The sequence below is a fragment of the Leishmania panamensis genome, assembly GCF_000755165.1.
Source record: "Leishmania panamensis strain MHOM/PA/94/PSC-1 chromosome 23 sequence".
NCBI lineage: Eukaryota > Euglenozoa > Kinetoplastea > Trypanosomatida > Trypanosomatidae > Leishmania > Leishmania panamensis.
Window position 1 is genome coordinate 252,452 of NC_025869.1, and position 25,342 is coordinate 277,793.

Sequence of the window (25,342 nt, forward strand, 5' to 3'; positions counted from 1 at the left end):
TCTTCTACTGACTGATGCTCAGTGCAACAACGCGACAAGGGCTAAGGAGGCTTTGTTGTTAATAACAAAGCGATGAGACCGCATAGGGGGAAAGGCAGAGGGGCACGCGGGACGTGATGTAAAGAAATAACAGAAGAGAAGGCACCTGCACCAATGCAAAGATGGAGAAAGGAGAGAAGACGGGCGACAGATATGATGCAGCAGGCAACCGGCTGCCAGAGAGGAGAACAGAAGGCGTGGAGAAGATGCTCAGCTTAAGAAAAGGTCGAGGGCGAAGGGCAACTCTAGAAGAGAGGAAGCCGTATCACCCCTCCCCACCCCTGCTATACACCTGCAGCCATACACCAACCAAAAGCGAAGCAGTCGTGCTGACCTCGCCTCGTCCCCCTCTTCTCGATCACCCCTCCCCATTGTCGAGGATCGAAAACCACCTCAGCGCCCTCCGACTTGTTCTTCGCCTGTCGGCAGCATCGCTGACATGCACGCCACAAGGCGTTTAAGCTTCACTTTTTTTTCCTCTTGCTCGCTCTGTTGCCGTCGAGAAGAGAGAACGTGAAAAGGCGAGCGGACCACACCTGCACGCCCACACACACACAACCGGCAACAAACAGCGAGACACTTTGTTGCCGGTTGTTTGGGGGGAGTCTCTCTGCCTGCGTCGGTGTGGTGCCGCATAGGGTATTCGCGCTGCTGGAAAGAGTCCCATCCCCTCCCCTTTTCATGGCGGGGTTGGCGATCTAGCGAGATCGCACACGCACACACACACACGACCCCCACCACCACCATAAACTAACAGAGGACAGAGTGAACCACAGAAGGCCGATCATCGACGCTGCAGATAAAAGGAGAGAAAAGGGGTGCGGACTGGCAAACACGCGCAATCGCACGAGAGTGAACTAATGAAAGTGAGAGACGAACCAGACACATCGAGAGGAGGGGGAAGAGGAGAGAAGCAAATCCGATGGCTAAAGAGAGCTATGAGCGCTGTCAGGAGGTGCTCCGTTCCGTCAACCGCATCGCACGCAATGAGTCCTTTCTACGTCCCCCTCTTGCTCTCCTACCACCTTCTCACCTTCGCTCCCCCTCTTTGTGGCGCTCTTGGTTTGCCGTTCTCTCAAAGCCACGTCGATCTTTCTGCTATTCGGTGGCCGATAGCCCAGTACATCGCCCTACCGCGTCATACACATCCACAATGTTCCCGGAGTGTATGGTGCCACCATTGTAAGTGGAGAGCAGCTGCAGCACACTGCGCGACCGCCGTGCCTGCTGATCGATGTAGCGCAGAAACAAGTGCATTGTAGGGTACACGTTCATGTACAGGTCATTGAGCTCGCACCGCCGTCGCACCTCGCGCGTTGGGCACAGCTGCAGCTGCCGACGCAGATAGTAGAGGTGATCCTCGACGGCGGCAATCGCGTCCGGCAGCTCCGTCATTAGATGGGAGTAGTGGACTAGAAACAGGACCACATCCTCCCGCTGCAACTCCTTCACCCCCCACTGCCGGCGCTTCAGCTCCGCCTGCCGCACCTCTGCCGGCTTCGTGACGGGGATGAAGGGGTTGCGCTCCTTTGCTCGCCACGCACTCGTATCCACAAAGCGCGGCGCCGTTCCGAAGATAGCGCTTGGAGATGACGTGGCCACGGAGGCGCTCAGCCCCAGCGGCAGCGGCGGCGATGTCGAGCGTGAGCGCGATTGGGGAGCTTTTCCTGGTAAACTGCGATGCAGTAGACCATCACAGCCCCGCCTCTTCTTTGCGGCACGGATCAGATTCGAGCTGGCCTGAGAAGATGTGCTACTCGAGGTAGGTGCCTGGATGTAGTGCTGGGCAAGATGCAACACAACCCGCATGCTGTCTTGCACAAAAAGGCCACCAAGGCCCTCTGCTTGCTGCACCACACGGAAGCGAAAGACTGTCGTGCTCTGCCGCGTAGGGAGCAGCGTAGCCTCGCGGATGGTGCGGGGCGTGCGGTTGAGGGTGGGATGGGCTGAAAGATTAAGCAGCGATGCGGCGCCGCTGCCCCCGCCAGTGTCTTCGACTATAGTGCACCCCGTCAAGTCAGCCGTGCCGGTTGTGGCAAGCAAAGACGACGCTGAAGTGAGCACGCGTATGGGCGACGTCCCAAACGTGCCTCCAGCGGACACCCTCGTAGGTGGGTGAAGGGCTGAAAAGTGCGCCTTTACTGGCCGTTGCTGTTGCTGCTGTTGGGCCACTGTACAACTGCGAGTTACTGAGGCATGCGCAGAAGAGGGCATCACGACTGCAGCGGAAGAGTCGTCGGCCGCCATCGCCCCTACCATCAACTCCCACATACTCTCCAGTACGAGCTGCCGCCACGCCGCACCAGTTGAGATGCATACCGCGAGTCGTTCACGACTACCGCGCCGACGCATGACACTCGATGCGGAAGGACCGGACGCGCCAGTACCCCGAGTCATTTCGACTGCCCCGCGCATGCACACTGTCGCGCCGGCTAGCCGCATTTCCTCGCTCAGCTCCGTCTCCCCCTCCAGCAGCTCCACTTCCATGGCTGGGAACGCGTTCCAGTATGCTGGGTGCGTCCTCTCAAGGATGGCGTGCGCATTCGTCCGCAGTCGACGCAGCGTCGTTTGCGAGAGCTGCCCTCGTACCACCTGGGCCTCCAGATGCGCACGAGTGTCGAGGCTGCCCAACGCGTAGGAGAGTGCGAGAACGTGCAATGCCTCTAAGGCGGTCAGCCGCGTAGAGAGCGCAGCGGAAGACGGTGAGGAGGAAAAATCCTCTCCACGGAGTATTAGCTCAATCAAAGTGGCCAGCAGACTGCTGTCGCGCAACAACAGCGCTGCAACGCGCGATGGGTCAGACAAGAGCAGCCACCGCCAGCACAGGATGGCAGAGACACCGAAAACGTGCATCTGCGGCCCGCGCCAGTGCAACATCTCCATCAATGATGCCATGAACGTGGGGACAGGAGCCGAGGAAGAAAGCGTCTCCGACTTCAGCGGCGAGGTAGGCGCCGTCGTCAACGAAAGAGATACTGCGTCGGCGAGAAGACCACTGACAAGCTCGGTAGAGGCCTGCGGTTGCGTTTCCAAGAGTGCTGCCGCCCATAGCGCGCCTGCCTCACGTACCTCAGCGACAGACACAGTCAGCACTTGGATCAAAAAGCCTGGTAGGCTGGTATTCTCGCTGAGAAACAGTCGCATAGCAGACGGGCAGCCCCGTGTGAGCCGGCCGAGTACCTTGAGCGCGCTCCATAGTAACATGGAAGCGTCTGCCCCACCGCCCGCGCTGGCTCCCTCGCAGACTGCGCTGGAGGCAAAGAGAGCGGTGTGCACCAGACGCTGCGCCAGTGCGCACACAGCGCGATGAGCGTCAAAGCTACACAAGACAAGCGACGCTTCGTTGTGCCGCGTGACCTCGGCGTTCAGAAGCGTCAGGAGCAAAGCCACAACATCCTCGCACCGATGAAAGTGTGCCGCATAGAGAGTCTCAGAGTTACCGACAGGAAGTCCGCCAGCAAGACCCGCCGCGTTTTCCGCTAGCGGTGGTGGTGGGTGTGGAAGTCGGTGAAGACCATCTATGCACGCCTTTAACAGGGCGCCACTGGATAGAAGCGCATCTGTGACTGGCGCGCACATTTCTGCGGTCTCTCGGAGAAGCTGCAATGTAGTGTGCACCACGCGTCCGCGCAGAGTCACCGACTTGTCAAGCGATGCGTCCGTGTCATTGACGCAAAGCGACGCGACAGTCGAATGTGGCAACGATGCGGGTGCTACTTTCGGCCCCTCCGGGTACACTCGTGCTCCTCGCAGTGTTCCACCCTCTGCCTGTGTGTCACCTTGGCCTCGTGAGAGCAGACTACGACGACCTCTGCGGGAGAGGAGAGCCGTAGAAGAAGAAGAGCCAAGCGATGGGGGCGTACGACTATGTCCGTCAGCCCTTGTCAAGCCACCGTCGTGCATCTCTGTAGCATCTTCCAACCCTTCCAAGGCGGCCAACGTGGCGAGACTCAGTGCCTGCAGTGCCTGGTGCTCGCCGAGAAGCACATCGTGCACAAACGCCGCAGCTGCCTCATCGCCGTAGACACCGGAAAGGGATGAGAGCACCCCACGCAGGGCCGCTAGTGCAACCACTTGGGTGCGCAGAGACGGCAGTGGCACCTGTCCAAGGGCTAAGAGGTACGGGACCGTGTGGGCGGCGTCGTTCACCGCCATGTCGGCCCGAGCAGCAATGGAGCCTAGCACCCGTAGCACGTCTTCCTCCACCTGCACAGTGTGTGAGTCACCATGCTCAGGACGAAGCGCCGACGGGCTCAACATATCCTGTTGCAGTTGGCGCCACTGTGCCTGAAGCGCCAGTGCGAGGGGTGATATTGCCAGGGGTCGCTCGATAGAGAACGCCGGGACAGAGTGACGTGTGCCAGTGTAGGGCGAGCGGGAAGAGTCGCGATGAGATGGCAGCGAAGACGGGAGGCCGCCACGCGGTGCACCGCCCCCGGGGAAGCGACCCTGTAACGTGGAGGCAGCCTCACCTGACGCCGCCTCCAGCAAAGGTGGTGATGCAGACATGTGTGCGCTCCAATCCGTTCTTAGGCGCTGCCCACCAGCCACGAGGTTGTGTGCAACGTAAGGAATAAAACGAAAATGCAACAAGAAGGGCAGCGCCTCGGCGCGCGGCAGGCCTGTGCACCTCCGCGACACGCAGCAGCCCTACTACAACGCTAACAGTAAATTACAGTGAGAACCAGAGGAAGGAAGAGGTGAGAGGGGGGGGGCGAGGAAAAGGTAAAGAGCGGCAGACTCTCGAGAGCAAGTCCGAGAACAAACCTGCCGCTTTCCTCCTACTTCTGTTGAGAGTACTTGTCTAGCCCCTCCTCCGTGTCGTGTGTGGTGACGGATAACACAGATGCAAAAACACAAGACAAAGCGAACAATGTCTGCGAGGAACAGCAGCAGAAGAAAAGCGAAGGCGATAGGAAGGAGGGTGGCTGCGGCCTACGGTGCAGCCCCCCACCCTGTTGGTCATGCAAAGGCAGCAGCGGCGTGTACTGACACGGGGATGCACGCAGTTCGGGGTCACAGGAATGGTATAAAAGAGAAGGGTGAGAACGCATGTGAGTGGGAAAAGTGTGAGCAAGATAGTGGAAAGGAGGGTGCCAGATGAAGCTTCTGGCTGTGGGCGGTTGCACTGCTCACTGACGTACGTGTATGTGTCTCCGTTCTGAGAAGCAAAGAGCACGATCAATTATAGTACGCGAGCACGTATCCAGGAGATCGCGCAACATTTTTCCTTCACTGATGCTGGCGCTCATATCTGCGCGCCTGGAACGCCATCAGCTTTGAGTGGGGTTTCTAACTCCCTCCTCCTCCCTCAGCACTTCGGTTCAGCTCGCTTACGAAAACCCAGAGCTCGAAAAGAGCATGCAGGTGTGAATTACCTCTTCGATTTTGTTGTTAGAATGTGTCTTCGTTTCCCTGTTGTGGTGCTCTTAGGGCAATCAGAGTCGAAAGCAAAACCTCTTTACTCCCCCTCCCAAGGCAGTAAGGGTTAGACACAGCGCCACCGCCGTCACCTGAATATCGGTTTCATCGGCCTCCTCCCACTTTGGACTGCATTAGCCCACATCAAATAAAGAAAAGTCAAGGAGTGTCATCGCTCAGAGAGAGAGAGTGTGTGTGTGTGTGCGCCCAGGCAGGTGTGCCATCCCTTTGGATGAGGATCACACCCCGAGAGGGCATTCCTGACTTTGCGGTGAGTCTTCACCTGCGACCCCCTCCCCACCGTTTCACAGACACGCGCACCTACACGCAGAGAGACACGTGCGGCGTTGCTTGAACAGCCTTGCTTGCCCTTGGCTAGTTGAGAACTTCTAGAGGAATGAAGGTGCCCTGAGGTGCAGAGGGGGGGAGACATGGTGCAAAGCACACACGGACACAATAGAAGCGGATAAGGGGGACGGGTGGGAGGGCAGACAGGGGGGAAGTAAAGGGTACACACACAACCAAGACAACACAGGCGCAACGTGAGGACGCGCCGAGGGCCTTTCACTGGAGCCAAAGAAGCTCCTGAGTGCACATACCCACCCACGCAGAGAGAGAGAGACATGACTCATGAGCTTCGTTTACACAGTGGCACTTGCAAAGGTGAGACAACACAGAAAAGAGAAGGGCGTGTACCAGGGCAGACATCAAGTCATCTTGATCCTTGCTCCGCCACCAGTGCTGCCCTCAGAAAGTGCGGCGGGTGGGCCTTGTCCATCGCCCGTCCACCTGCTGCTTGTTCGATGCGCCTTAGGCTTCGATAGCCCGGACCTAGAGGTCTGCCAAAGGCTGGTGAACATTGACGGCCACACCGCATTTGCAGAAAACTCGGCAGAGCTGCTGCGCGCGTGGCCACCAGGTTCTGCTGCTGGCACGCCATTACTATTCGCTCTCTCTGCCTGAGCGCGATATCTGCCCCCTAACCCTGTTCGGCCGCACGCTTCCGCGTTCGGTGTGGCACGGTGCCGTCTCCAGCCGGACGCTCGCATCTGCGGCGTCGTGTAGAGCCGTGTCCCATCCACCTCGACGTCTGACATGAAATCCAAGTCATCCATGCCGTCAGTCCCCGTCGTGGGGGTAGGCGACGGTGCACCAAAACGAGCGCTGCTCAAGTGGGCTCCTCCGCTATCACCGCCACCTGCGTAGCTCGGGGCAACGCTGCTAACGCCGCGACTCCGTAGCCCACGCGATGGTGTCCACGATAGGGTGCCAGCCCCAGTGGCGCCGCTCGACGGTGCCGCACCCGCACTGCCAAGATTGCCACGGACGCGTGGAGAGTTATCACTGCCACCGCTAGCAGCATCGGTCAGGGTACGTTGGAAGTAGGAAAAGCGGCGTGCCGTCAGCGCGCCTGCCGCTGCGCAGTCACGCATATCATCCTCTGCAAGGAGGCCTTCAGCAGAGGTGGCAGCGCAATATGTCCTCGACAGCTCCTCTCCCCAGTCCAGTGCTGACATCTCCGCATCTTCCTCACACTGGCGGCTGCCCCGACGACTCTGCAAGTGTTTTGCAACACGACGTCCATGGCGTCCACCAGCGTGGCCTACATCGCCACTGTCACCGTGTAGGAGTGACTCACGACTGGTCCACTCGACATCCCGACCCCTGTTCCACTGGAACTGCATCCACCGACGCCGCACAGGTGCCTGGAGAAACACGACGATCCACAAAATCAGTGATGTAAAGAGGTACAAGAAGCCACCGCGCATGCACGTATTAGCTTTCGCCTCCCTTTCCCAGCCGTGCTTGGCGGCGAGCACCTGAAATGTCCAGTTGCCGTACCGCAGCATGTGAGACAGCATAAAGAGTAGCAACGCTGCGACGGTTGTGAAGGGCGCGCACAGTGACACGCAGCTCGATGTGAGCGACATTAGAAGCTTTGCAACACAATATATATATATATATATATGTATGTATTGTAAAAGGAAAGAAACGTGGTCACTCTGTCGTCCGTCTTAGTGATATGCTCAATGATTGATGGTGTTTCTCCTCACCACCGCGTTTACTCGTAGAGGCGAGGGGTAGAAGTTTGGGTGTCTGCCTGCTCCAGTCCGTATGAAAAGAGTCCAGCAGCAGTAGCAGATGTAGCGAGAGGGATGTATTCGTGGTGGTGCAGGCTGCTCTGTGAAAGGCCACACAACGCAGATAGGTGGCCCGCAACAATGCTCAGATACAAGCACGCATGCACGTAGGCCTACAAGAGAAGAGAATAACAAGCCGGTGAAGGTGGGGAGGAAAAGGGCGATATATTGGGCGTGGAAAGGGATGGCAGAGAAAACAACGCAACGGTGGATGCAGATGGAGGTACAGTGGGCAAGGGAGGAAGGGAGAGAAGAAGAGAAACGTCTGTGGCGAGGCCAATCGTGGTAACAGCGCAAAATGTCCCTGTCGACGCAGAGAGATTCAGATAAGAGCAGAGAGGGCGCCAAGAAAGAAAGAACGAAAAATGAAAGGTGAGATATGAGGAAGAAGACCACGCCCAATAAGAAATACGCGCGCAGGGGAGAGGGGGAAGAACGTGAGAGACACGGTTGTATTGAGTTAATCTTGACGGTGTCGAGAGGTGTGTGTGTAGGGCTGGCTAACCGTACGGGTGTGTATTGTTACCCAGCGCCTCACTATGAGAGAGAAGAGAAAAGAACGAGCTCCGGCCTGTCGACCTGAGTGAGATGACGTGGAGTTTTGCAAAGATGAAAGGCCCACGCGAACGTACTCCCCTTCTGCTTGAAAGGTGCAAACTACGACCACTGCCACTGCTACTGCCACGAGAACCGTACGGAGGAGGAAGAGAGAGACTTGCATACGAGGGGGTACAAGCAAGCACTTCAACTTACCAGGCTGTGTCTATCGGATCACCTCCCGGCCTGCGGCTAGCGCGCGTGGGTAGATGTAAGTGTGCCTAGAGTGAATCCGACTAATACACAGGGGAGATGGCGAAAGCAACGGGAGGAGAAGAGCGAGGGTAGAAAGGAGAGAGAAAGCGTGACAGCGAGAAGAGAGTGGCTGCCGCAGCTGTACACGCTTTAGCAAGGAGACACATCCAGAAAGACAGGGGCTGAAGCAGAGAAGACGAGGCACGGACTAGACCAGAAAGCAGCATTGACGAAGCCGTTAAAGTCTGCGACACCGCCCAGTGCGCGAGCCTCGTCGCTGTCAGAGAATAACTTTTTCCTCAAGAACAGAGTTCCGCTTGGGAGGGGCTCGCACTTGAAGCACAAAGCACACGCAGAAAGTGTTGTTCATCGCCGAGGTTGAATGCCTCTCCATCCACATTTCCCCCTCATCTTCCGCCAGTTGGATCTCATGTCCTTTTCTGTCGCGGGTTCTCCCTCTGTAATAAACACTTTCCTCATCTTTGCATGCCTCTGCACAGCCCTCGAGACCCGCATATGCAAACACTATCGATGCCTCTTTCTTGATGCGTTTTTTTTTTTCGACCTGGCACTTCGCCAACGGCGCCAAAGGTGCGCCGGCTCCACTGGCAACCAAGTAGGGGTATAGTACGCCCGAGCCAGGACGAGAGTTTTCGCCACAAATGAGAGTGACCAGCGGTTTGGAGTGACGGGCGTCACCAAGGAGGAGCCCCCCGCTGGCCGCATCGCCCCCTCTGCGATTATCATTTCGGAGATGCGCTCGCCCGGGGTCTGCCCCTGGACGTGCTACCCATGTCCGGTTACGCCCGTGTGACGTACTTGCTCACCCGCCTCATGGACACTGTTCTCGTTTAGCCGCGGAACCAGGCCTTGCCGACAGAGACACCGCTCTTGCGCCTATGCGTTAAGGACATGACACAGCGGCAGCAGATGTCCGCCGGCCTCAATTCCCTGGTTGCCGACCTTGGCAACCAGCACCGGGAGGCAGCCGACGCCACAGCCGCCCTGAATGGCAGTATATCAGGGCTGGCGGAGGCGCTGGCTCAGGCGCAGGTGGCAGTCACCGAAACCGCCTCCAACGCGCGAGGGGTCGTATCGGACGCCGGGAATCACGACGACCTCTTCTTGGCAACGCTGAAGTTGCAGCACGAGACACCGCCAGTGACCGCGCAGAAGACAGCACAGGAAGTCAAGGCACACCCCTCGCTGACTCGGTGCGCCAGGGTCTGGGGATGCGCTGGACTTTGAAGCAGTACGAGTCGCTTTGGAGTCGTTATCACCACCGCACATCGAAAGCGCGATCTCCCCTTATGACGGGTCTGGCGGCAGCGCTATTTGTAAACAACCTCGCTGGTGCGCCGACAATCAAGGTGAGACGCGCCAGTCAGCTGCCGAATCTCTTCAAGTGAGCGGGTCATCCCTCCGCCGCGCTTCAGACATACACACGTCGCGGCGCAGGTGGGAGCAGGCCTCCCCTGTTGTTCCTTGTCGGGGTGCTGGCGTGACACGCAACAAGCACCGTGAATTTAACCTTTGTGAGCCCTGCTACCTGCAGGACGTCCACAGAGTAGCGTGCCTCATCGGGACTGAGAGCCTGGCAGCACTGCTATAACAGCACAAAACGTGGGCGGTGTTCAAGGCGCCCGAGAACATACTGGAGTCCGGCCGCCCCATTCCGCCGCATCGGAAAAGATGTGCACGACACGAAGTATTTGATGGAGTCTGGGCAGAAAAGCGACTCCGCTGCGATGGCGTGGAACCTGCGAGCGATGTCTCCCACGCGAACCTCTGCTCGGTTTTCTGAGTTGTCGAAGGGGAACAGACATGTGATCAGCTGCGCTTCATTCTCTGACCGCTCGCTCTGAATGACTAGGTGGCAGCGAAAGGCCATGGGGCCCACGCAGCCCCCTCCGGACATTTCATGGGACGTTGCCCTTGCACTGTGGAGTGCAGCGCGTGATATGGCTTCTTCTTCTCCACACTCACACCTGGCCCATCGTTATCGCCACCGCCCCCGTTCCGCTAACTTGTACGGTCACGCTTGGCAGGTGCGCACCCTACCGATGAGTTTGTGACTGGGTCCTGAGATCATGGATATCCTCGCCTCCACTCTTGGAGGCCATCACAATTTTTGCGCGGATGCATGAGTGGAACCGGCTGTGGAGGCGACTGCTTGGATCGACAAATTGGGGTGGAGCGGCCAGCGTGAGGCGGTTGGAGCTTTTCTCGCCGCCTTTCAGTGGAGCGCGCGACGCGCCAAGGCTTCCTTGAACAACACTGAGACAACGCCGCCAGGCTCGTACACCTTTGCAGGGGTGCAGTTTGACCACCGAACACACCACCTTCGCCCTCAGCGCCAAGGGAAACGAGCACCTAGCGCTGACGTTCCCGCTCGAACGGTTCGCGATCGATGACGTGGTGCATCTTTTCGTGCGACTTTGGTTTGCAGGAGGCGTCCTTGCAATTCCAATCGAGTTTTCTTGTTGGCTGTTGACAGAAGCGCGGCGGATGTTGGCCCGCTTGAATCTGGGTCAGGTGGCATTCTTGAATGAGATGGCACCCTCGCCAAGCGAGTTGCAGCAGCTACGAATTTGGTGGGGATCACCACGGGGTATTCCCCACGGAAGTCTCACGCCACGCAGGAATCGGAGCCCTTTTCGATATCTGCACCGACGCGCCGCCAGACGGTTGGTGTGAGGTGTGCATCGACCCAACTTTGAAGGCAAACATGATCCTCAGCAGTTGGTGGCTACAACGCCCCACCCACGCCGACGCGGCAGAGGCGCGCGCCATCGCCACGGGACTGTCGGGGCTGTGCGGACTGTTTCTGAAAAGGGTATTCGCACCACCTCCACGCGGACAACGCGTCCAGGTTGTTTTCGGTGCTCCACCACCCCACTTGCACCTACGTGGTCAGTGAAGAACCGTATCAACCACCCCTTCACAAACACCGCACCGTTACTGTCTCCTACGTGGCATCTGCGTAGCACTCGGCCAGCGCCACCCCTCCCCCAAGCCGTGGAAAACAGCGAAGTCTGACCAACTCGGGGGCATGGTGTTTCGGGGCGGGGGCTATAGGAGGAGGAAGGACGGGACCTCCTCCACTCCCCTTTGAAGCAACGAATAGAAAACACTTCTGCCATGAATGTGCCAACGACGGCAAACGCCGCTACACTTTCGGTTGATCGGAGATAATCGTGGACGGTGAAGGCTGCGCCGCGCCCCTCCTCCTGGTGCATACCGTTGTGACATCACTTGCACGACTGCACATCATCCTCGGATATGTCTCTCCCTCTCTCTATCGCTCAAGCCACTTCTTATACAGTATACGGAGCAGAAAAGAGGGAGGCAGAAGGTACGTATGTTCAGGCACACACACACACACGCACAGATAAAGCCCCTCCGTTCGAGAGAGCGCAAACAACAGAGGCTGCAGATGGGAAAACGAGTTTGCTCAACCATGACTTCTCTCATGGAATTGACCTCTTAGGGGAACGCTAGGCAACCGCGCCTTGGCAGATTCACCAGACCCGAGCCCCTTGATCTGAGCGATTCCCTTCCACGCGGTACGTGGGTGAAACCACCGCACCCGCCCCACCTTCGGAAGCCTTGCACGCCACCAGGACGCGAAAGAGCGCATGCGCATAGTGGAAACGAAGGGGTGGGGGGTGGTGCTTAGAAGGAGTGACGTAGAGTGCGTCAGAATATTCCCCTCACCTGCGCTTCCACAGAGAGAGAGAGGCCTTTCGCAATAGAGAGTTCCTTCGCCCTCAACGGCTTCCGGATCGTGAAAAGGAAAAGAAAGAAAACAGCAAACCCTCAAGGACTAAAGCAAAGCGCGGAGAGGCTGGAAGTACACAGACGAAGAACACACCTGCCATCACTGCGTGTGTGTCAGGCGGTAGCCATATCTTCTTCGCTCTTGGCCAGCCTCTACTACGGCAACAAGTAGTCTCCTTCCAGTATGCTGGTTGCAGCCGACGTGCTCGTGCTTACTGGCAACACCGAGTGGGCATGCACTGCCCCCGAAGTAACGCTCTCATACGGTCGCCCGGCAGACGACAGCGCTTTTGCGGAGCTGATGACTGCTTTGTCTCCAATCAGGGACCCTCCCACCGCCAGAGGTGAAGGGCATGAGAGCGTGAAACCAGCGGAGCCTGTATCACCTCGAACAGGACCAGCTGAGCTCGCCTTTCCTCGCGAGTCGTCCACCGTCACATGACCGCTCGTCATTACGAGGTTCGGGGAGGAAGCCACCTTAGCTGAAGACGGCGGGAGCGCCAAAAGACTCGAACGCTGCGGAGAGTTCGCTGCGCCCGTCCTGGCTGCAGCGACTGGAGTCGGAGTCATCACGATGACATCCGTAGCGGTGCCAGCGCCTTCCGCCTCTGATGCCTTGCGCCGCTTGCGTATCAACTCTTGTAGGCTGGGAAGACGACGCTGCCGCCACCATTTGGAGGCAGAGGTCGGCAGATCCTCTAGCTGAATGAGAAACGAGTCGACGAGTACCAGAGCCCACAATACGACGGAAATGAAAAGATAGAGGATACCGCCATTGCGGCAGGAGCGCGACTTCGCTGACGTGTCCCACTTGTGCTTCGCGGCGAGAACCGCGAAAGTCCAGTTGCCATTGTGCAGCATCGTAGAAAGCATGAAGAGAAGAATTGAGACAATGAGCGTGAAGGGGGCGCACGCGTACAGGCAGCCGGTGCCAGTGCCCATGGCCACACAAAGTTGCGCTACGCAAAAGAGGTTCTAGACCAGAGTGAGTGAGTGGGTGCGTGGGTGTGTGTGTGTGCGTGCGTGTAGGGAGAAAAGGGAAGAACAAATCACGCAAGTGTGCACACACAAAAGGGGATTCCTCAGAAGAGTACCGCTGCCAAATAAAGTGGCACACGCAAGACGAGGCGGTTGGAGAGGGAGGGGGGCAGTACGCCCTTCGGTAAGCAGCCACACGAGCTAGCAGAGATGATGATGATGATACGGTGGAGTAACGCGATATCACCCAGAGCGCAAGACGAAGACTAAGAAGAGGTACGCACACGGCAACGGATAGGAGGGCAACGGTAAGAGAAAAAAAAAGAGGGCGATCAACTCACCTGCACAGATGTGTACGTGAACTTGTGTGGGTGTACGTGTCTATGTGCTGGTATGTATATGTATGTGCGTAGAGGGGGAAGGAAGGGGGGCAGCAGCGACGCATTTTTTACTCATGGTTGGCATGCAATGAGGCAGTATAGTTGAGAGGTGTAACGAGGGAAGGAGGCGGAGGAAAGGGTAAGATATGGAGTGGGTGTACCGGGCGACGGGGCGGAAACGTCTGTAAGACGATGGGCAGAATACCATGAAACCCATGAGAAGGAGGGCATCGCATAGGGGATAGGAGTCGGGGTGATGAGGAGGATGGAGCCGTCACAACCCCGCGATGAGGAGATCGGTCACGCACTTTTGTATTCCTTCACTGGTGACACAGCAGTAGTGAATCAAGCAAGCGAGGGGGGGTTTTGGCCTTGAAAATGTTGGCGCTTTTAGTTTTCCATTAGACGATGATCGAATTTGTTTTGCAGTGACGCAGATGCCACACGGCTGGGTAGAGACATGGAAAGGTGAGGAAATACAAAAGTGATGCATAGTGCTGGCAACCCCTGCTAGTCGTGTCCACCACTTCCGCATTCCTCCACAATTTGGTGGGGAGGGGAGGGGGGGGGGTCGCCGCGCCTTTGCTAAACTTGCGGATCTTATTTATTCTGCAGGCAGACACCTTTGGCCAGGACCAGAGTTTGTTCTCCTAGTGGGGCGGGAGTAACACCGCCGGGGCTCTGGTCGAAGAGGACTCCAACATCTCCTTTCTGGGAGAGAGCACAGGCAGGCTTTGTGCTGCTCACAAAATGGGCTGTAGGGCACACTCTTGCGCCGCCGTGAGTGTGCCCTACACGTAATGGTGGTGGTTCCTGCCGCGCAGTTCGTGTAGACCTGTGTCCCCTGCACAAAGCCATCAGGCGAAGTGACGTGTTGGTAATGCTTGCCTCCTCACAAGCTGGGGAAGTGAGAAGCCGCATGGCGGCACGTAGACGGGAAACAGAATTCGGAAGAAAGGCGAAAACCTGCATTGTTGGCAAGAATAAAAAACTATACTAAATCATGAAGTGATGGGAAAATTACCGTTCAGGATGAGACTAAAGGGCGAAGCAATTATGGCCACATGTGCCGGTGTCTCGAGCATCCCTGGCATATACCGTCGAAGCTCCCAATATGCCTTGTTTTCGAGCAAGGGGGAAAACAAAAAAAAAATACACGAAAATCGCTCTGTTCACACATGTGCCTCTGTGGCGCCCCGCGGCGGAAGCGACCGATAAAAAAACATTTTGAAAGAAAAAGTGACAACAACTCGACGCACCGACCGTGCGCCGTCGCGTCCTCGTTGGGGTAAAAAAAAAGGGTAAGTAAACGACAAGGGGGAGGGGAGGGGACATCAGGGAAGAAGACGAAGAATAACGCTCACCATGTACAGGCAGACAGACAAGGGAAAAGACGATGGGCGGTTGAGTAGACTTTCGTTTTTTTTTGTTATTCTGCCTGCAGACTCGTTCAGGGAGGACGGGGGACGCGACAGGAATCCACTGTATGCACACCGGTCGTGATATTATGTGGCACAGAGGTGTAGATCAAGGGAAGACTGCAGGGGCAAGAGCTCCGGCTGCACCCACATGGTCCTGTGCACAGTCCTAACGCGTCTTCGCCCCTGCTGCATCGCTGTCCCCCTCCATGTGAGCGTAATCATGCGTGTTCCCCGCTGGGTTCGATCCTCGTTCAAACTCCACTTCAAATTGTATGCGACACGTTCTCAACCTCGCCCGGTTGCGCGCTGCTCTCAGACACATACATACCCACATATACATGCACGCGCAGAGAAACGAAAAAGGGCGCTGGCAAGATAGAGATGTGAGTTAAGCCACTCACATACTTGAAGTAGCCATAGCATAACTGCCAACATCGCAAGCTCTACCCACCACCGATACACCGGCCAACATGCTGCCTAGGAGCACACCGACACCAAACTGGGAGAACGAAGAAGAATGAAGGAGGAGGGAGGCGGCAGCGACAGCGATTCATGGCGACAGGTAAATGAGGAGGAGGGGAGAAGCGAGCGGCCACAAGAAGACACGGCAGTGCGGCAGTACACCTCGAGGACAGAACAAGAGGGACAGAGGGTAAGGATTCACACACGCAGAAGAGAGGAGGGCTCGCATAGGGGAAGGGGAAAGAGGGGAAAGGGTAAAGCTACACAAAGAGAGAAAGCAAACGGAGAGCCAGGAGGGACACCGGACACTAAAAGGAGAATGGTGCGCACAAGCACACAAACGTCTACGCCAATGATGCTCTGCTCTTGGGGGCCACCTCTCCCGTTTCCCTCTCGCCTTTCACTTCGATGAGCTCCCTCGTCGCACCACCTTGCTTACATTATCCCGCAGGTCACTTCAGCAGCGAGTGGGGTTGGCTCAGAGACGAAGCGCCGTCACTCGGCATCGCGCCTAGCGGTGTGTCGTTGAGAAACGTGCTGCCTCTGACCGTTGCGCTGGGCTCTTTTCGACCGCCCTTACCGCTCGCTGTGACGGAGTTGTCGCTTGGTCGAGGTAAAGCACCACCCCCGCTCCGGTGATTGGTAGCCTGAACTCCAGAACTTGCTCGCGTGTTGTGTAAAGTGTGCGCCGTTGCCCAGTTGGACTGCTGCGATGGGGGATGCGGTAAATACGTCAAAGGAAACGGAATAGAGGGCGCCACAAGTACTGGCGTTGCCCTTGACTGCAGCTGGAGGGTGCTCTGGCACTGCCTCTGGGAAGATGTTGTCACTGCGGTAGATAATTGCGTCTGAGTGGTGGCAGTCATGACGCCACCGCTGCGGACGTCTGCGTGTCGGTGCTGCTGATGCGGTGGTTTGGGCTCAAGGCGCGATGGGCCCTTCACGGCGCTTTCACCACTTGGGTTTGAAGCCGCTGGCACTCGGCCTCTCTGCGTGGGGGTGGCGTAGGTGATTATTTGGCGTAGCTGCAGGACTGGAGCATTCGTCGCCGCCTTCGGCGATGCGGAGGAAATCTCTGCGGGAACAGTGTAGTGTCGTGTCACGGCAAGGTCGACCTCGACGTCTTCCTTGAACATCGTCAACGACTCCGGAAGACCCACACCTACAGGAGCAACGGTACCACTGTTTTTGCTTTTGGTCTTCGTGGGTTGGGCTGCCTCGGCAATCGCGCAGCGGAAGCGATACTGCGCTGCTCGATCACTGCAGGGAGGGAGTGGTGCGTGGTGCCGACAGGAGTAAGTATACGCAGTGGCTGCGCAGAAGATGTGTTTCCGTTGCTGGCCTGTATTGCGAGTAGCGATGGTAGTGCTGAGCACGGTCCTGCTACTGAAGACCCCAATGACTGAGGCGGAATGGCAAGCTGGGCAGTGAAGCTCTTCGCTGCGGCCGTCGGGATGCACAATTTGGGGGAGATGCTGCTTTGCTGTTGGGAAGTGGCGCCAACACTGTCATTGGACGCTGCATGGTCCAAGAGAAAAACTGAACCTGGATCCGCAGACGCTGTAGCGCATGCAAAAATATCCACAACGGCGAGTGAGCGGTGCACAAACGAGCCAGTGCGGCGTTCTTGCAGGGAGATGAGTCGAGTGAGTGCCGGTCCGAGTGCGAGTCCACGGTGACTAATGCCTGTGAGTTCAACCGGGTCTAGTAGCGCACAGGTACAGGAATCGTTGGCGTTCAGCTCAGTGAACAGCAGCGGAGTGTGTTCATACGGTACTGCCGCCGCGACAGAGCTGGATGTGTTCGAGAAACAAGACAATTCGGTCGGCGGGCCATTGCCAAGGGGAGCTAGTGAGACAATATCAAGCCAGCAGCGTGGTGTCGTGGTGGTAGTAGTGCCGTCTGTGTTGCACAAAGTTGTGGAAGCCTTGCCTTGCGCGTATGAGCTTGGTGGTACGGGAGGAGTCAGCCGTGAGCGCAGCACAATGCCGTGCACCACAGCACACGCCTCCGGGTTTCCCGCTGTCGCAGTTGCTGGTGGGCCTCTGCGAGCCAGCGAAGTGGACAGCGGGGCTGGGCTCCAGCTAGAGGTCAGGGAAGCTCGAGTACCCTTCGTGCCAGCAGAGGGACTTTTTGCAAACGCAGCCACGGAAGCGCTCTTGGACATCCGCATTGCCGCTTGGTCAGGGGATTGCTGCTGCGCTTGCTCCGCCTCCTCCAGAAGGCGCTTCAGGCAGCGCATCACCCCTGTGTAGACCATCGGTGACGATGATGCAAAACTACTCTGGTCGCCGTTGCTCGGGCCCCACACACTGGGATCAAGGTCCTTGATGGCAGCCTGCACCGCACAGCTGCCGGCCTCACCGGCAGGACCCGGTGCCAATAGCTCTTCTACCGCTACCTCGCCATTATCCTGTCCCTCCGCCTTGGCACTGTCGGCGCGGACGACGTAGAGGCCAAAGGTGAGGAGCGCGGTGCTGGGGACAGAGCGCAGCTTAACACACACAAACGCAACCAGCGCCTCGCGTACCACGTCAAGGCGTGTGAAAGGAGGCAGGTACGCAGACGCAGCAACACCTCCCGATGAAGCGAGAGCTTGGGGCGGTGCCGGCAGTGCCATATCAGTGAGGTTTACCGTGGCGTCATCAAAATCTAAAAACAGAGCGATGACCTCGCGACGACTCAGCAGATGATGTCGGCGAGACATCATATGGGCAAAAGTATGCGGAAAAGTCCCACGCCTTCGCCCATCCGTCACAAAATTGAAATTCTCTACTGGCGGTCGCGTACGCGAAAGAGAGGGGGAGTGCGCAGCAATAGGCCGCTCAGGGCTCAAGGACAGTAAGACAGCGCTGCCGACTCACCATGCCGTACGCGCGTAGAGAAACCGCAGCGCTGTTGCGCCCCACCTCACTCGTCTCGTTAACACCACGCGTACGGCGCCAGAACGAAAATAAAAAAAAAAATACAAAGAAAGGTGAGACTGAGAGAAGACAACGAGAGGGGCGCCAGATCGGCCAGACATCGCATTCACAAGAGAGGGGGGCGGCGAGACGAAAAAGAGCCAAGGAAGAGGAGCCAGCGTGAAAGGTATGCGAGCAAGCAACGGGAAACAACAGCGAGGAGGGAGGAGACAACACAGAAAAAAGGCGAAGAGCTGAGGTTGTGGTGCGAAGCGGGCGCGAGTGTGTGAATGAAAACGAGTCAGACCATAAGACGGGGGGAGAGCGAAACACAGCCAAAACAGACAGGAGAGAGGAAAGAAGCGGCACTCAGGAGGAATAAAACGACACGCGCGAGCACATGTGCAGCCGCAGAAATTGGAAGAGCGAGAGAGCGAGAGGACGACGACTCAGTAATTCAAGGGACGAATGAGACAGGGGAAAAGTATGTAGGGGAGAGGGTAACAGCAGCGCTCTTCTGCTTTGTTTGCCTCTGGGTGGTACTGCACGTCAACGGCAGTTAGACGCTGCCTAGTCCTATGTTTCGAGCGTCTCCTTTGTGTTGATGGTAGTGAGCAGCGGCCAGACGGTGTTGATGAATGTGGCGAGCCATGTACACCCACCCCACGATGGAAAGAACAGGAAAGGGAAACGAGAAAGAGGCAAAAAAGGAGCTGAGCTGGGATGCCAGCGAGAAAGATGATGGAACTTCTATCTCTCGTGTATATGGGAGGTGTATGTTAGCACCACCAAACGCTTGCCTGTGCGTGTGTATGAGCGCAGGTGCCTGCGCTTATCGGGGAGAAGGAGGGGAGGCGTACAGTTGCCCCTCTATTGCTATGAGAGTTAACAAGACCCTCTCCAGGCACACACACGCATGCGCCGAATATGCTACGTAGCAAGAGGCGACTCACTTTTCGTGATTATGATTATTATTCACCCTGCCTTCTCCTGCGCAGGCGTCAGTGTGTCCACGTGTGCAGGAATATGAATGGGTGTGGCGGTGGGGAAGGATAAGAATTGCGAAGGAGGGGAAGAGCAGTGCGCATAAGCGTACACGTAGGAGGGGGGAGAGAGAACGATATTAGAGACAGGGGTAGAGAGGTCGGTAGCACCTATTTCAGAACTACCAGAGATGTTCACGGTTACACCCTAGGCAACTAGATCAAAATGACAGCCACACCCTTCGCGTGTGTGCGGGTGTGCCCATCTGCTTCGCCTCTCTTATCTCCCCCCCCCCTCCTCCTCCGAGTAAAGGAGGAAAGAGCAGGCATAGCTGTAAAGAGGTGCTTTACAGAGGCAAAGACATCAGGAGTCGAAGGACGGGGGAGGGAGTGGGGGAGCAGACACCCACTAACACGTATTCCTCTCACCTTGACAGCGTTGTGCTGCACGCAGACGTACGGTTGAGTGAGGCAGAAAGAAGAAGAGAAGAAATGCGTGGGGGTCATCCGCACCTGTGCAAGTACGGGCAAATACCCTCCGCCTCTCCCCTCTCCTCCCCACAGGCACACACACAGGCACAGAGCATCGCACTTCTCTCCGCGAGCGTCGCTACTCTGCCGACTAGCTCACAAGGCAGCCTTCTTCTTGTTTGTTTGTTTTCCTTTCTTCTGCTGAGCGCGTTGTTTGTCCTTGGACGTAGCGCGAGAGAGAAAATATATATATATATATATATATATATATATATAAAGAGCTGCCCGATGCACATCATTAAGAACGGGCGCACGAAACCAAAAGAAACGCCATGAAATAAACCCCAGCGACGCAAAAAAAAAAAACCTTCATTTTAGTTCGACTTTTAAACGCCATGAAGGGCTCACCTCTCGCCCCTTGGACTCCACCCCCCCCCCTACCCAACACACATACACACACACACTCCCGCCACTTCTCCTCTCCTTTTGCCCTTGGCTACACCCGACAAAGAGAGGGAGGAGGAGGAGGAGGGTGAACCCCAACAAGAACAGCCTCGGCGCCTGTTACACGGCAAGAAGTCTCAGGGGAGAAGCAGTGAGGAGCTAACAATTTCTTCCCCCTCTGTTAAGCGGTTAAGAAAACAACAGTAAAAGCAAAAAGCGAAGTCGAGCATGGCGCATAGCGAACGTACCCCAAGAGCAGGCGCGAGATCTGGCGGTGCGCGAGAAGCGGGAAAGACAGTGAAAGGCCACACGACATGCTCACAGTCGCCCATACACATGTAAAAGGCGCGCACCAGAGAGTGAATGTGTGAGCATCGGTAGAGAAGCTCACGTGAAACGAGCTCAAACGGTGGTGCCCACACATCCTACACAACGGCACAAGTGCGCTCCAGGGCGCGTGACGCATGGTAGAGGCAAAGAGAGGAAAGGGGAAACTTCTGTGACTCGCTCACTCAACTCTACTTGATGGGGAGGCTATGGGGCCATCGCCGAGTCCGCTAATGGACTTCACCGTCCTTTTTTTTGCTTCTACACTGTTGTGTTCACTACTCCAATCTCACCGAAGGAAGCGCCTCAACGCGGCATTCGCGCGTGCCCCGGCCTCTGGTTCACTGCTGCCACGCTCCCTCGCGCTGTGACCGTTTGTGCCGCTGTCGTCGTGTGACTGCTGGCGACGGCGATGCGCAGCTGGACGCGCCTCCACATCGTAGTCGAAGTCTTCTCGAAGCTGCCCGCGAATGTCACTTGCCATATCGAGCACCTCCTGACGAGCGCGCTTCCTGTGCTGCTTTGCGGCCCGCGACTTAGCGGCGAGTGCCTCAGCCTCCTCCGCGTCCAGCGCGTCCTCGTCGTACACACCGTTGCGGGCGTCACGGGCCATCTGCATGCGGTTACGCTGCGCGATGCGGGAGGCGCGGAGCGTCTGCTTGCTTCGCACCTTATCAGCGCTGTCTTTCTTGTCCCACTTCGCCATCTTGCGCTCTCGCTGCAGCTCCTGCTTCGACTTGACCTCCCGGGTCTTTGGAGCCTCCTTGTAGCCGAGCTCCTCATCCACCTCCTCATCCCGGCCCACTAAAAGACCAGTCGGCGCCGTCTCCCCCAGCGACTTCCCAGCACGCCGCATCTTCTTCTCACGAATCGCCCGCGCCTTGCGGTTCAGTCGCAGATTTTCATTGTATTCTGCCAGCCGCTTTTCATCGACACCAGGGACCTGGATGTCCATGGAGATGGTGTCGGGTGGAAGCTTGTCGAGCAAGTTCGCCACAACCCGCTCCTTGCGGTGGCGCTCCGTCTCGTGCGGGTTGGCGTAGTAGAAATCAGGGTTTGCCTCCCCAGAGCCCGGGATTAGCAGCGACGTAAAGCCCCTTGAGTGGCCGATGCCGATCACATCCTCAAAGGGGCAGAACTTCACCTGCTCAGCAATGTTGCCGTAGCCGAGGCCAAACTTCATGTAGGGCGAGCTTGGCTTGGCGGCGGTAAACATGTCCTTCCAGATGTGCACATGGGTGCCACCGCCGAGCGCGACGAGGCCGCTGCTGGAGATATTGAGTGTGTGAAAGCTATAGGTGACAGCGTACTCCTCCAACGTGCGGAGCGTGCGGCAATCCCACACCTTCATCTTGTGATCACCGCCGAGGGTCAGGAAGAAGCGTCCATTCGGGTGGAAACAGATGTCCTCGATGACGCCCTTGTGGCCCTTAAGCTGCAACAGCGGGTCCACCACAGCAGGTGACCAAAACTTCACGATGCCGCGCAGGTCGCATGTGGCAGTGACGCCATTACTCGGATTTACGGCTAGAGTGCTTGTCGGGTCACGCATGACGGCTGGAACTTTTGTGCCTACCTCCTGTCCAGTGCTAATGTCCAAGTACTGCATTGTGCTATAGATGGATGAGGTGGCGGCGAGCAGCATGTGCTTTGGCAGGTAGCCAAGGCGGTCCATGTGTGCCATCTTGGAGAGGAGATGCATCTCCGTTCCATCCTTTGTGTACATGTAGACAAACTTCTTCTGCGCGACTGCCGTCATGCTGTGGTCGACCAGGAAGACGGCGTCGCTTATGCGGTCCTTCAGTTGTGTCTCACTCTCAAGCTGAAAAGATTTCCAGTTGATGCTGGCCATGTGGCCGCGCAGACCCGCAAGCAGCAGGTGCGTACCGTTCATCGAAAAATCAATTTTGTAGGGCCCCAGTTTATCCAGTACGAGGCTGTAGCGCTTCTGCTGGGTCTGCAGATCCACGCCACTGACAATGTCGCGCTGTGAAATGCGGTCAGCTACCTCGTGGTCGTCCAGCAAGAGTCCTGTGTTGGCTTCCTCCATGTAATAGTACATGTTTACCTTGGCAAGTCTCTTGGGTGCTTGCCGGTTCAGTGCCTCCCGTTGGCGCGCCCCGCGGTTGCGCAGGGCGGCTGTGTCGGTCACCCACCGGCCTTGAATAAACTTCTTCTCATGCTGCACGGTCTCCTCCTTCAGTTCTTCCATGCGCTTGTCAATAAGCTCCTGTATCTCCTTGGAGGACTTCTCCTGCGCCCCGCCTCGCCGTGGTGCGGTTGTAGCCACCGGCGGTGAAGACCGGGGTGTCGAGGATGAGGTGGGGGGCATGACTCGCAGTTGCTATGTGTGTGTGTGTGCGGAAGTGAGCCCCTAATGGCACTAAGAAATAACGAAACAAGCCGCCATGGCGCTCGAGTGAGTACGAGACAGTGATACAGAGAAGAGCAAGGACAAACAAGTGACTGTGTACATCATGATGCACCGTCAGACGCCGCATGCGTGAGAGAGAGAGAGAGAGAGAGAGAGACGCGCCCATCTCTTCCTCGAGCCTTTCCATGCGAGCCGTTAGGCAGAGTGAAAGGTCGGTGGCAGAGAAAATGCAAGGTCAAGCTTGAAGCAGAGAGTCACAGCTTTCGTAGTCCATGGCTTTCTCCTTTTGTGTGTGTCTGTCGTTACAGCGTACAAACGACATCAATCAGCCAGAAAACTGCCGCTAGCAGGCCCTGGTGTCCGAGCGAACGGTTGAAGTGAAAGGTCTCACAGGGAGTAATGTGAAGTGCCCTCTCCCAAAAGCCTTCCAGGTAAAGTCCCGACACTATTCGTCCTTAGTGTCTCCCCCCCCATTGGACCCTCGCAAAAAGCAGTGGTCGTCGCCATGTGGCCACTGTCCTTTGGTCATTACGCACGTCGACTTCTCCGTTATTTTGGTCGCCTGCGTGTGTGCTGCATTTTCTGTCGGTCGCTACTCCTGTTCCACACACCGACACCCGACGCACAGGGACTCGCTACTTCAGTTCAGATTACCAATCGAGCCCTGAAGTAGAAACAGGTCAACAACGGGAGAGAATGAGAGAGAATATACAGCAAGCAGAGAGAAGGCGAGTAGAAATGAAGAGGCAAGTAGCTCGCAAACCCTGGAAGAAAACAAAGCCAACTAAGCGCATTTACATAACCCCTAAAAGAGGTAGGCGTCGTTGTACCCCTCTGCGCTTGTATCCTCGAGCACCAGCAACAAGCCGGCCCGTAGCCGCACACCACTCACGGAGAGGGACAGAGGGCGATCAAGGTGGAGCCCCCATACAGCCCACCAAAAGGAGAAACACTGACAAAACAGCAGCACTCCAAACTGATTGCTCCTCCTCCGCCTTCCCAAAATACCATCGAGGCCCTCCTTTCTTCGTGTGACTCCGACGTGCCCATTCTCTGCCATACAGCCCAAGTCAAACGCCACTCCACCCGGCCTGTCGCAGGCCCATCCGCGTGGTGCCATGCAGTGGCAGGCACACGCATTACAGCAATGCGCCGACCCAGCCATAGGAGCACCGCCCCTGTCTCAAACCCCACCCGACGCCACGACGCGCTGTCCGCCGCACGGGTGGCGCAAGCGCGTGCACTGTCGCAGGCCGCCCCAACGCCACGCCGTCCGCGACCTGACCGCCGGCATCAGCAGCGGCACGTCGCTCTGGCCCGCGCTGCCTGGTGGGTGCTTGACCCTGTCGCCGCCAGCAGTGGCTTGGCGTCGGCGCAGGGGTGGGGAGGAGAGAGGGGGCCGCCTAGCTCCCCCCACACACAGAAAGTGGATACTGGACCCCGGCATGCCGCGTTGGGGCTGTCCGCCCGTCGTCGAGGGCATGCGAATTCAGTGATAAGGAGGGAGAAAAAATGAAAAAAAAGCGAGAAAGAAAAGAGAGGCGAAGGCACAGGCCGTGCAGACGTACCAGCCAAGACATATGTCATACACGTCCAATCCAAGTGGAGAACCCAAAACGACGAGGAGGGAAGACGCAACTTGGAAATGGCAAACTGCACCACGCACAGGCACGCCAGCGCTCGCGTAGGCCAGCAGCAACAACGCACCACAAGCAAAAATGTAAAAGCGCGAGGAGCCTCTGTCCGCGCAAGTGGCACACAACTCACGTAGGCAAAAGGCCACCACAAGGATGCACCCTTAAGCTCATCTGTACTGTGTGGGGCGGGGGGAGGGGGGGGATGAGCAGGTGTTGTAACGTTTGGGCGTCATGCGCGGCAATGGGAGAGGAAGTGAGAGGCGAAAAGAGAGAGGCAAGCTGGCGCAGAGAGAGAGAAGCGCGAAGAACGATACACAATAAAGAAAGGCTTCATTGGAAAGGCTGTGAGAACGGGGTGCAATCGCCTCCTAGGAGAAACAGCATCGATGCGGGTATATATGCGCGAGGTCCTTCAGAAAAAAAGAAAAAAAAGGCGACCGCCACCCAATGTCGCCCCTCCCCCACGCACCGAGGAAGAAAATAAGAGTTCTCCAGTTTTTTCTCCTTACCTGCCTGCTTCCCTCCTCCCCTAAAGGCGGGGATTCAAGTCGATGTATTCGATTGCCCTCGCTGACGCAGCCGCTTCTACGGTATGGTATACCACTTCCTCCCAGAGGGCTTATGGGGAAAAGAGATGAGTGTAGACGTGCCAGGGAAAGGACTCAGCTCGCTGGCTCCCTTTTTCGGCATGCGTCAAGTTCAGCGCTGGGGTCTCGCTCAGTAACACAAGATCAACGTCAGGCGTGCATACATGCAGAGCGGAAGACTTGAAGAAGCAATGCGGCGATT

The 25,342-nt window shown here is 57.0% G+C and overlaps 5 protein-coding genes across 5 annotated transcripts, besides 1 other annotated feature; all 5 read right to left on the reverse strand.

The window, feature by feature from the left end:
- Positions 1-1,137: 1,137 nt before the first annotated feature.
- LPMP_230740 (hypothetical protein) lies at positions 1,138-4,548 on the reverse strand (the record flags this gene model as incomplete). Its single annotated transcript, XM_010700929.1, has 1 exon — positions 1,138-4,548. One exon carries the CDS (start codon positions 4,546-4,548, stop codon positions 1,138-1,140), a length of 3,411 nt encoding a protein of 1,136 aa, XP_010699231.1.
- A 1,619-nt stretch (positions 4,549-6,167) lies between these two features.
- LPMP_230750 (hypothetical protein) lies at positions 6,168-7,391 on the reverse strand (the record flags this gene model as incomplete). The annotated part of the gene is made up of 1 exon (XM_010700930.1): positions 6,168-7,391. One exon carries the CDS (start codon positions 7,389-7,391, stop codon positions 6,168-6,170), a length of 1,224 nt encoding a protein of 407 aa, XP_010699232.1.
- A 4,938-nt stretch (positions 7,392-12,329) lies between these two features.
- LPMP_230760 (hypothetical protein) lies at positions 12,330-13,115 on the reverse strand (the record flags this gene model as incomplete). Its single annotated transcript, XM_010700931.1, has 1 exon — positions 12,330-13,115. One exon carries the CDS (start codon positions 13,113-13,115, stop codon positions 12,330-12,332), a length of 786 nt encoding a protein of 261 aa, XP_010699233.1.
- Positions 13,116-16,576: 3,461 nt separating this feature from the next.
- On the reverse strand, positions 16,577-18,121 carry LPMP_230770 (hypothetical protein; the record flags this gene model as incomplete). Its single annotated transcript, XM_010700932.1, has 1 exon — positions 16,577-18,121. One exon carries the CDS (start codon positions 18,119-18,121, stop codon positions 16,577-16,579), a length of 1,545 nt encoding a protein of 514 aa, XP_010699234.1.
- A 2,710-nt stretch (positions 18,122-20,831) lies between these two features.
- On the reverse strand, positions 20,832-22,874 carry LPMP_230780 (hypothetical protein; the record flags this gene model as incomplete). The annotated part of the gene is made up of 1 exon (XM_010700933.1): positions 20,832-22,874. The coding sequence occupies one exon, from the start codon at positions 22,872-22,874 to the stop codon at positions 20,832-20,834; it is 2,043 nt and encodes a 680-aa protein (XP_010699235.1).
- Positions 22,875-23,952: 1,078 nt separating this feature from the next.
- Positions 23,953-24,395: a repeat region.
- Between the last annotated feature and the right edge of the window lie 947 nt (positions 24,396-25,342).